The sequence below is a fragment of the Nycticebus coucang genome, chromosome 24 (assembly GCF_027406575.1).
Source record: "Nycticebus coucang isolate mNycCou1 chromosome 24, mNycCou1.pri, whole genome shotgun sequence".
NCBI classification, from domain to species: domain Eukaryota; kingdom Metazoa; phylum Chordata; class Mammalia; order Primates; family Lorisidae; genus Nycticebus; species Nycticebus coucang.
The window spans coordinates 22969519-22981188 of record NC_069803.1 but is presented as its reverse complement, the minus strand read 5'-3'; the positions used below and the strand labels follow the sequence as shown (position 1 = coordinate 22981188).

Below are 11670 nucleotides of genomic sequence, written 5' to 3'. Positions count from 1 at the left end.
GTCTCCTCAGCACAACTCTCCTACCTAAAAGGGGCCTCCCTCCCTAAGAGTCAGCTGCTTCCCCACCTCTGGCTCTGCCTTTTGTCAGGGGCTACCTCTGCCTTCTCAGAGCCACCTGAGCCATAGAAAACAGTTACATAACTGCTCTGTTTTTCGAGCTATCTGAGCCAGGCACCAGTGTCTGCCCCCAACTCTGCTCCTTGAAGCTGCTACCTTTTGTTCTGTGGATAGCCCCCAGCAGCACCCCTGTCAACAGTGGTCTGTCTACACCCACCACCCTAGAGGATGATTAGCTGAGTGACTGCCAATAAATGTTGCCTCTAAGGGGGAGGAAGGAGTGGAATGCAGGTCACTCTGAAAACCAACCCCTCACCAAGAGGAAGGATGAGTGGAAGGAGCACTTCAGGACCTTCTTATTGCAACAGGAAAGACCAGGCAAACAGGGTCTGAGCAGAGAACTCAGTTTTATTTCTCAAGTGGGAAAAGGGAAGCCAGGGATCCCAGATGATGTAAACCCAGACTCTAATTTCTCCAGGAGTATCTTTCTCTAATGCATGGAGTCTGTCATATGAACAAGTCACTCTTAGATCTATCCTGAGCAGCCAAGTGGCCCCCCATGTGCCTCAGTTCCCCCATGATAGATAAAGGGCATGTTTTTTTAGGTAGGATTTGAGTAGACTTTAAAAAAATTTTTGCTCTCAGCAGAGTGTTTTCTTCCTGCCAGGGGAACTGAGCAAGCAGAACAGAAGCAAAGAAAGCACTGGCTCTTTCCAGCATCTGGACTTCTCTAGAGGGGAAGACCACAGTGACACAATAGCAAGGAATTGAAACCAAGTCACATCAGACGCACCAGCATGAAGCTGGACTATGTTTCATCCCCTGGGCTCCATCCCTTTCTCCTGGGTCCGCTCTTGATTCCAGCTCCTGCTAAGGTAGCCAGCCAAGTTCCCTTGTCTGTCTGTGCCAACCACTCATGGGAGCAGGAGTGAGGAGGAAAGTGTAAGTGACCCATTTAGGGGCTTCAAAGGCCTTCCTACGCTGACAATGGCTTGACCTGGCCCATCTGGAAGCCAAGATTTCTAGGATAGTCACCAAAATGCAAGTGATCTCTGAGTGAAAAAAATACACAGAACAGGTCAAGTATGGTCAACGATGGGGCCTCGCAGCCAGGACAGGTACACAGAACCCCATGGGAATAGAGAATGAGGTTTTCAGGCCTGCCTTGCACAAACCTTTTCATAGCACATACATGATGTAACTGGCTGCTATTCTGGGTTCTCAGAGCCAATCACATCCAAATCCTGAAGGCTGCAAGTGAACTCAGCCTTTTGCCCAATTTATCCAGCCTGTCCTCAAGGAAGGCTTCACACTGACATCACATGAATGACTGTTCTCTCTCTTCCTCTTTTTATGGATGAGCAAACAAGCACAACACATAGATGAGGTGCCTTTGAGAAGAACTGAGCTGGATGAACTTTTTAGTTCTCAGGAAAGATGAAAAGATGTAGCGGCTGTCAGCTCTTTAGAAAGTAGATTTCATAAGAGAAGGGTAAGTTAAGTGATGACCTCAGCAGGAAAAACCAAGCCAAGTCCACTCGGCCACAAAACCAGGAGATGGAAAACTAGGTCTGTATTAACCTTCTTTTCCCAGCTCAGGTAAACTGAGAGAGTAAGATAAGAGCGCTGATTTTTTAGCCCAGTAGATACCATGAGGTAGAGCTCTGGCATCCAAACAAAGAATTACCTTATCTTCCCACCTCTGTGAATTCTATTAATATGATGAACCTTCTCCTTAACAGCATCAACATTAAAAAGATTAATTTACAATTAAATTGTTAATCCCACTGTATCAAAGGTAAACAATTTTCTTTTTAAAGCCTGAAAATGATTTAAAAAAGAAGCAAGACCATGCAATCATGTAGCAGGCACAAAGTGAGGACTAGATCTAGATGTAAGGAGAGAGTAATAAGAATTTGTAGTTGAGTCTTTAATTTACAGGTTTTTTTTTTTTTTTTTTGAGATAGCCTTAAGCTGTCACCCTGGGTAGAGTGCTATGGCATCACAGCTCACAGCAACCTCAAACTCCTGGGCTCAAACGATTCTCCTGCCTCTGCCACCCAAGTAGCTGGGACTACAGGCATCCGCCACAACGCCTGGCTATATTTTGGTTGCAACCGTCATTGTTGTTTGGCGGGCCCTGGGCTGGATTCGAACCCGCCAGCTCAGGTGTTTGTGGTTGGCACCTTAGCTGCTTGAGCCAGAGGTGCCGAGCTTCTTTCTTTTGAGACAGAGTCTCACTATGTCACCCTCAGTAGAGTGCAATGGCATCACAGCTCACAGCAACTTCAAACTCTTGGACTTAAGTGATTCTCTTGCATCAGCCTCCCAAGTAGCTGGGACCATAGGCGCCAGCCACAACACCGGCTATTTTTATTGTTGCAGTTGTCATTGTTGTTTAGCTGCCTGGGGTGGGTTCGAACCCGCCAGCTTCATGTATGTGGCCTGTGCTGTAACCACTGTGCTATGGGCACCAATTTCCAGGCTTTTAAAAAGCTTTTCAGAACTGTAAATAAGGGCAAATATTACTTCATTTTACTAGAAGTTTAGCTAAGGTACAGTGACATTGCTAAGTGAAGATGCCATCAGGATAATAAAGAACCCAAATACATTTTCAGCTCATTTGAAATTAGAAACCTAGGCTTGTTTTCTGGCCTGTAAACCGCACTGTGGCTTTTTAACCAGGCTGTCTTTAATGCCAAAATTGCTAACTTAGGCCTGGGAGCCCTGGATTTCGCCTTTCTATCTCTATTGCCATAACCTGTAGAACTCCCTCACTGACAAAATTTCCTCTTCAGGGCCCCAGCACTTTTCCTACCCAAACCTCTCACTTGCCTAGAAGGGCCTATTTTTCCTTGTGAATTGACAGCACCTCATAATATTTCTACTTTTCAGAAGAATGAAAAGGCTGGCCTGGCGCTTCCGGACCATGGTAGTCAAAGTCCACACTCAACTTCTCTCTGGCTTATTTGACTTCTCCCAAATTGGGATTCATTTGTGTCTATCATTAGGATCAAATGCAGGATAATTACTGTAATAAAAAACTACTTTTGGGGCGGCGCCTGTGGCTCAGTGAGTAGGGCACTGGCCCCATATACCAAGGGTGGCGGGTTCAAACCTGGCCCCGGCCGAACTGCAACCAAAAAATAGCCGGGCGTTGTGGCGGGCGCCTGTAGTCCCAGCTACTTGGGAGGCTGAGGCAAGAGAATCGCTTAAGCCCAGGAGTTGGAGGTTGCTGTGAGCTGTGTGAAGCCATGGCACTCTACCGAGGGCCATAAGGTAAGACTCTGTCTCTACAAAAAAAAAAAACAAAACTACTTTCAACTTTTACAAAGAGGGTACGTTTTTGGGGATGTCTTCCTTCATTTTCTTCAAGTAGCAGGCCTCTGCTGGAGAAGCTACAGAAGGAACTAGGGCTTCAACATGAGTTAGTGGTTGGGCAAAATGCCAGGGAGGAGGCCAAGGGTAAGGGAGCAAATTCTAAGCAGGGAGAAAAAGAAACACCTCTGCAGCTACCAAAGCCATTTTAAAAGTAAAGGGATGGACTGATGAAAGAAAAGAGTTCCTTTTTATTGTGACAGAATTTACCTCTCTTGGCATTGTCAGAGACCAGACCAGACATGAAAAGCCAGGCTTTCTCTTGACTTATGAAATTATTAAATAGGTAAGAGCCAAACACAAGTGTCTCTACCAGGAAATAAGAAAAATAAAGACACAAGGAGCCAATAAAGTTATTTAATTTTAAGGGTTTCTTTTTTTTTTTTTTTTTAAGATGACTTCCCATTACAGTAAGAAAGTTCTAACAAATTAATTTCTTTTTCACAAAAAAGACTTATTAAATGATTTCTGTCAATAAGTAACATTTCCACCATTTTCTTTAACATAACTGAAAGCAAGAAAAAGCAAGTAATCTCTAAGCACAAGCAAGTAATCCAGCATTCAGAAGAGCCTTGAAAAAAACTGCACTACCAGCTAGTCTCAGATGTCTGACCACTTCATCATTTAGGAACCAAAACCAGGATCCTTTCTTGGAAAATGTTGGTTGACATTTCTATTAGGAAAAACAGCTATGGGTCAGAATGCATGAAAGAAAAGCGAGGTGTTCACAATGGTACTTTCAAAAAGGTTCTGTGATAGAAACACATCTTTATTGCCCCAAATCAAAATCTATGGTAGGCCTCCTCCTTATATTACATGCATTACTTCAACATGCAAAAAAAAAAAAAAAGTAGTATTTGGAGACAACCATGTCAAGGGAGTGAAGGTCATCTGGGCAAGAACTTACAGGAAGGCAGTATGAATGGCCCTACTTTAGAGCTGCTCAGAGGGGTGGTCCACGTCCATATCCTTGCTTCTCGATCTTAAGCCACCTAGACTAGTCATGACGGTGTAGAAGAGGAGAAGATGCATAACCCTGTCTTGAACAAAGGTGTTATTTAGCAAGCCTCGCCAAGGTTGCTGGGGCATGAAGCCAAGGCCTTCCCCCAAGAGGGAATATACTCTCCAGTATCATCTTTACCTTTGTGACTGCATAGATGAAGGCAGCTAACGCTGACCCCATTCACTCTGGCTGGCTAGATATAGGCAGGTGAGGTCCCAAGGCCCAATGTAATATAGGCTCCCTCTTTCATACTCTAGTCAATGGCACAAAGCCCTATTGTTAGTACAGTCCTCTGCTCACACTCAAGAGTAACAACTCTGACCTTCGACTACACAACTTTCTTCCTCTGCACACCTGCTTTCTCGCAACTTTCCCATGAGTGTCAGATCCCTGCAACACTGAAAAGAGACTGTGGCACTACGTTGTTTCAGACCTGTCTTCCAGGTAACCCAAACATTCCTCTGTTTATTGCTGGGCCTTCCTAGGCCACCCTTTACTCTCCTTCTAGTACGTTTCAGAAAAGATGTGGACCAGGTGCCAGATAAGATGGAACCGATGCTTATCACCATAAGCAATTTAGAAAACTCCTACCCACAAGTGGGACTCTGGGTTCACCCTCCCTCCGGGATCTTTTCTGCCTGGGTAGGGAAAGCTGAGCAATGCTTTTAAAAGACACATGGGTTCCACAATTACTATAACAACTAGAATAAATACTGGGAATTCTAGAAGGGTATATCAACAAGTCTTTGTGGGTTAGGAAATAATTTTCAATGCAAACACAGCAGAGAAAAGCCTGATAATTAATACTAAAAAGTCTATGAATTAGTTAATCTGGTGCAAGTGCTTTTTAAACCAGTTTAACTGATTGGTTACACAGATTAGAATGAAAATTCTCAAGAACTTGAATTTTATAGATAGGGTGTATTCAAAAATTCTGGAGATGAGCTATGATATTTACATAAAGGAGTATAGAGGGAATAATAGATTTTAGCTTTACTCATTCTGAGGCTAGAGAATGACCTCTTGAGTAAGGTCAGCTATATCTGATATAGCTGATCAACAGCAAGCCCAGCTATATCTCACTAGACATAGCTTAAAATATTTCTCTCATAGAGACCAGCTGCTTTAAACTATGTGTTATAAAACCACTCAAAGAGAAGAGGAGCTAAGGGACAATGTAAAAAGGCTCAAAAGGCCCCCAAGTGAACCATTTTTATAATCCTACTTTTGCAACTTAATGATATTCAATAATAATATTTTATTGACAAAATAAAGGTTTTTCTTTGCTTATTTTGAACAGTGTCAGGAAATCATCCCTGTGTTATCAGAATAGCAAAGAAAGCTAACCTTAGGAAAACAAATCCTTAAAAAAAAAAGATAGCAAATCTTTCCTACTGAGAGAAACTTACTTCATTGAATCATTTGTGGAAGAACAAAAAAGGCAATGCAAATATAGATAAAAACGTGAAAAATACTGATATTCCTGGACAGACTGCCTTTTCTATTCCTAGGCAAAGAGCTTATCAAGCCTGTCAAGAGTTGTGATAAGCAATTTCCACTTTGCTGGTCCTCATCCAGTCACAAAAAGCCAGCAAATCAGCAATGTTTGTATCATAGCCAAAGTGTCACCTTGAGGTTTTAAGGAAAACTGAGGCTGCTTTTCTTTTAGCATTCTGTTAAAAGAGTCTCTGTTACACATCCCCCTTGGCTTATTGCTTTGCTTTTGTTCTACTTTAATTAGCAATAATTGATCCTTGCTCCTTGAACAAACTTCATTAGCTATGATGTTGCCACTGCAAAGCTTTAGCTTTTCTTCTAAATATTTAGAACAGTGAATAAAAAGGGATATATGTTTTGAACCTATTTGAGTTTAAAATTTTTATTTAAAAAGAGTCACGTGTTCAATTTAAAATTTCATGTGATGTTTATATAACCAAAATAGGGTAACCTATCTATGTGAAGTGTCATTTTCAAAATGGTATTTCAGAAAATTTTACAAAGGAGTCTTCTGACATGTAAGAAACATTGGTTTGTTTTCTTAAATGGGAAAAGTTGTAAAAAAAAGAAGGTCCCTATGGACTTTCCACAGGGAAGGTCCTATGAAGAACAAGATAAAAGCATTTTTTTAGTACTTTTAGAATACATGGGGGAAAGATTTCATGCAACGTAAGAGGCTTTGAAAATGCCAACACTGCAGAGCTTTGACAGCAGTTACAATGTTTGTTTAATGATGGTCCTAGGCAGGAACAGTAGTTCTGGGGCAAACCCAAGGCAGGCTTCCAGCCATCTTGGAAGCTGCTGTTTAGATAAAAACATTAAAAAATGTGTTAAAACCCTCCAATGAAATGTAAAATGAAGAATAAGTACTGTTATTACAACATATTTCTAAGGTTCATGCCTTCTAAATGGTTTTCAGTCACAGGTATAAAAGCTTATATTGAGAGCCTCACTTTAAGAAGTTACCTGTATCATAGACACATCACATGACTTTCTAAAATGTTGAAATACACATCCTAGCTTTCCACAGAACAGAATAAATAGCTTTACCTTCAGAATTCAACAGAATTTTCAAACCTAGCTTCCTTTAAGAGCTGGTGTTGGTTTGTCTTAAGCTCAATCAGATTTTCTTCAATTAGGACTTCCTGTCTCTCCTCTGGCTGATCCACAACTCAGAGGGTACCTGTAGCCCTATGTACTCCTTTGTGATGCTTCTGTTAAGGAAACTTGCTTTATTATACTACTTTTTTTTGAGACAATAATGAAGACACTCCTAAACAATCATTTTTTTTACCTGGTAAAATGTTATATTTTGCTTATAAGGATTTATAATAACTATTTATACTATTGCCTACTGATTGAGACCCTAAAGAGTGTTTTCTGTTTGTGGACTATGTATGTATAACAATAACCTTAATGAAAAGGAGAAAGGGACAAAGGACTCCCAGCTCCACAATCTGTCAGGTGAAATTTCCAAAGGCAGAATCTTTTCTAATAATAAGATTGGGGAGGGAGGAGTATGAGGATATCCAGATGATTAATTCCCTCTGCAAGTATAAAGAAATAATGTCAGGAAAGACAGCTACTCAAGACTTTTTCTCCCTTCTTTCAGAGGTTTTACTCACATCTAATAAGAGACCCTTTACCTCCTTCCACAATATGCTTTTTATCTTTTTTATTAACAGAGCAATCCTTGCAGGCAGACTGCAACTCCTCAAAATGCTTTCATCTCTGTCCTAAACAAATTTAGATCTGTTAGCAAAAGGTCAGGAAAATAGAGATTGATGGATTAAGTCTTCATTGTTCTACTACAAAAAACTATAATTTTTTGAAGAAAAAAAAAAAGTTGTTTCTGTTTTTCTGGTTTCCTTGAAGCTCCCAACATGAATTTCTACTGTCTGAAATACCTGCTGTAATGCTGGACTCCCACATCACAAATGACATTCAGGAATGCCATTGAAGCACATTTTCCATGTCATACAGTGTACTTATGTTCACTGCAGAGCTGATCAGTGAGTATTATGACACCTGTGGTCAAGCTAAACCAAAAATGGGAGCCTAAGTATCCCAAACAACTAAGTAGTTGTGACTTGAAAATCAAACTAAAGGAGGATTGAATATTCAAATATGGTATCTGAACATTTGATTTTTGTATTCCAAAATATGCTACTGGAGGCTGACATATAGTTCAACCTAATGAGTGTTGAAAGAGAGAGAAACATCCTAGTATTTGATACAGAAGACAGGAAATCCTCACTCATTCAATATCCTTTAGTAAGACTTTCAATTCACAAGGGGATCAGACCACCTTTGTCAGCTTCCATTATCCCAGTTGGTTGCAAAAATACTGACAGGGAAAAATAGAATGATGATGGGGAAAAGAGATGCAAAAGCCTAGAAGAGCACAAATATTTCTTGCTGTTAAGGTTCTGATGAGGGCATTTATAAAATATTTAGAAAGTAACTTCTTTGCAGATTGGGTAAGACACCTGGGGTTCAAAACAAAAGCAAAAGAATCTGGCAACAGTTAAAGCTCCCAAAAATCTTTCTCCTCCAAAGTTCTAAGGAAAGTTTAAACCATTCATGCCCATGGTTAGATGAACAAATTGTAAGTAACTCTAAGAAAATCCCTCATTTTTTATTTTGCTTTACTAGAATACATTTAAAGGAATTGAGAGCTCAGAAAAAAGCAGAGTATTATGGAAAACATTCCCCCTGGCCCATAGAATAATTGGGTTTGGGTTATTCACTTAAGTTCTACTGTAATCACGTTTTCCATCAAAAGAGAAATAGTTGTAGCCACTGAAATCTAAGAGGCCTTTCTTCAAAAGGGCCTTTTTTCTTCTGAAAAAAAAAAAAAAATCTTTTTCCATTTGAAAAAATAAGAGTGAAGGCTGACTACTTCATGTCAGAAACCCAGGGTTGAGGTTTGCAAGGCCCTTTTATTTAGGGGAAGATCCCCTTTATAGCATAAGACTTCACATATGTATTGACAACAATCAGATTAGTTCCTAAAAATTGGGGAGGGAAAAAAGGTAAAAATAAAACAGATGCCCTTATTATATATATTGAACATAAATTAAAAGAATTTATAAAATGGTCACCTTTCTTACAGAATAAATGCAGACTGAATTATAAATGCACCTCCAGGTTTAAGTTGTTTGAGTTGTTTCATTTCCCAATAATAAATAAATAGAATTTGTTCTTAAGTTTTGGATCCACCTGTGCCACAGCAGGACTCTGAGTTTGTTACTGGGTTTTCTTCCCTTGGTCGCTCCTGTGCAGAACATTTGAGTGTACTGCAGTTACAGATTTCACTGGCCCATCAGGGCGTGAGCCATCTCTTCGGGGTGGCATTCGCTCATTAATTCGGTCCAGACCTCGGGCTTCTTCAAAACTCCGGATCTTGTGCTGAAGAGAAAACCCTCTGATGGCTATAGAAAAACAGGAAAGGGGTAGTGGTGAGGAGTGCTCAATTAGGCAGTAAAGCAAAAGCTTAAAAAAGTTTCTTAGCACACGGCAACCTCCTAAAGAAAAACAGAGAGAGGTGGCCATGGAGCACATGTCTGGTGAAGGTAATAGGCAATATTTGATTGAATCAGCTTTGTTTGAAGTTACTGTTTCCTTAAGGCCCAAAGGGCAGCAGAAACTGTGAAAATAATTTTCATAGAAGTTCAATACAAGTGATCATGGCAGAAATATACTTGACCAAAAATATACCATCCACAAGTTCTTACTTAGTCCCAAAATATTTGAAAAAGAACTTCTTTCTTTCTTTTTTTTTTTTTTTTTTGGGAGACAGAGTCTCATTTCATCGCCCTCAGTAGAGTGCTGTAGTGTCACAGCTCACAGCAATCTCCAGCTCTTGGGCTTAGGAGATTCTCTGGCCTCAGCCTCCCAAGTAGCTGGGACTACAGGCACCCGCCACAACGCCCAGCTATTTTTTTGTTGCAGTTTGGCCAGGGTTGGGTTTGAACCCGACACCCTCAGTATGTGGGGCCAGTGCCCTACTCACTGAGCCACAGGCACCACCCTGAAAAATTATTTCTTAAGGGCCAGAAAAATGCTCAATGCTAGAAAAAAGGCAACATTAGAACAGAACAGGTTAAAAACGGAGTGGTTGCTTTAGGGCAAATACCACATTACTCACAAAAAAAGTAAAAAAGAAGCTAATCTTTTTGTTTAGGACAATTTTTTTTTTTTTTCTCAGATAGTCTCACTATGTTGCCTTCAGTAGAGTGCTATAGCGTCACAGCTCACAGCAACCCCAAACTCTTGGGCCAAAGTGATTCTCTTGCCTCAGCCTCCCGAGTAGCTAGGACTACAGGCACCTGCCACAACGCCTGGCTACTTTTTGTTGTTGTTGTTGTAGTTGTCAGTATTGTTTTAGCAGGTCTGGCCAGGTTCGAACCCTCCAGGCCCAGTGTATGTGGCTGGCACCCTAACCACTGAGCAACAGGTGCTCAGTGTTGAAACTTTTTATTTTTTTTTTGAGACAGTCTCGCTATTTCACCCTTGGTAGAGTGCTGCAGCATCACAGCTCACAGCAACCTCCAATTCTTGGGCCTAAGTGATTCCCTTGCCTCAGCTTCCCAAGTAGCTGGAACTACAGGCACCTACTACAACGCCTGGCTATTTTATTGTTGCAGTTGTGATTGTTGTTTAGCTGGCCCAGGCTGGGTTCGAACCCGCCAATCTCAGTGTATATGGTTGGCACCGTAACTACTGTGCTACAGGCGCCTGAGCCAGTGTTGAAACTTTTTATCTTGTACAACTGAATGTAAACTAAAAACCATCAAAATAGCTTCTAAATATTTTCCTTCTGATTCAACTTTTATATTGTCAAGGAAAGGCATCCCCATTTTGAACCATCTTACCTAATAATTAAATTTAAAATACAAGTTCATCAATTCCAATAGTTTCCCCCCCAAAAGGCATAGATAACGTTACTTAAAATATGTTTCCATAGAAACAAAGATAATTTAGCTGGACTGCCTTAGGGCAATCTCATAAATAAACTGAACTAAATTCTAATCTACTTTTGCCTCTGCTCTTGAGATTCTTTAGAATTATTAGATAAAGAGGCTGACCTGTTTGAATCTCTTCATAATCAAAGGGACATCTCTTGTATATGGAAGGAACACAGAATTAAACCACTCAACCTCTCATGACCAGTTGTTTAACCTGCAGCCACTGCAGTAAAACTGATGCAGCACAGAAAGGACTGTGGTGATACAGAAACTCATTTAAAATTACTATAAATATAGGACACAAAGGAAACACTTGCTTTGCACACATGCCTAGAAATATATATTCCTTTTCGCACTGTTATAATTCTGGTGATGCAAAAATAAAAGATTTGCAATGTTGATAAAACTTTTTAAAACTAGTAGACAGACACATGATCACATCTATCAGATAATAAGGCCATACCTTCCCGGGCCTCTACCGCTTCTACTGTGGCTGTAAGAGGGCAGGAGCAGTGTCATGCAAAAATGAAGACAGAAAAAGAGTGAGTAAACCAACAGCATTGCTGCCAGCACAGACATCCCAGAATCTTACCCTTTAGCCTATCCCCATCCCTAGTAAAAGTCAACTAGTTAGAGAAGCAAGAGGATTATTGCAGGAGACTGCACTGGGGGTAGTTTCTAATATTTTTAACACTTCAGGTAGTAAGGAAACATTGTTCTGTTCATTTTTTTTTTCTGAGACAGAGTCTCACTTTTGTCACCCTC

General features: G+C 40.5%; 1 protein-coding gene across 4 annotated transcripts in view; it reads right to left on the bottom strand.

Annotated features, from left to right (window-relative positions):
• Positions 1 to 8837: 8837 nt before the first annotated feature.
• Positions 8838 to 11670, bottom strand: part of PPP3CC (protein phosphatase 3 catalytic subunit gamma) — an 88323-nt gene continuing 85490 nt past the window's right edge. For 2 of the 4 annotated variants that reach the window (XM_053578817.1, XM_053578818.1), the window contains 2 exons: positions 11369 to 11398; positions 8838 to 9369 (listed from right to left, as the gene is read on the bottom strand). In XM_053578817.1, coding sequence (XP_053434792.1) covers positions 9185 to 9369; positions 11369 to 11398 — 215 coding nt within the window. In that variant the 3' untranslated portion in view covers positions 8838 to 9184. The remainder of the gene's footprint in view (positions 9370 to 11368; positions 11399 to 11670) is intronic. The other 2 variants (XM_053578820.1, XM_053578819.1) reach the window with 1 other exon arrangement.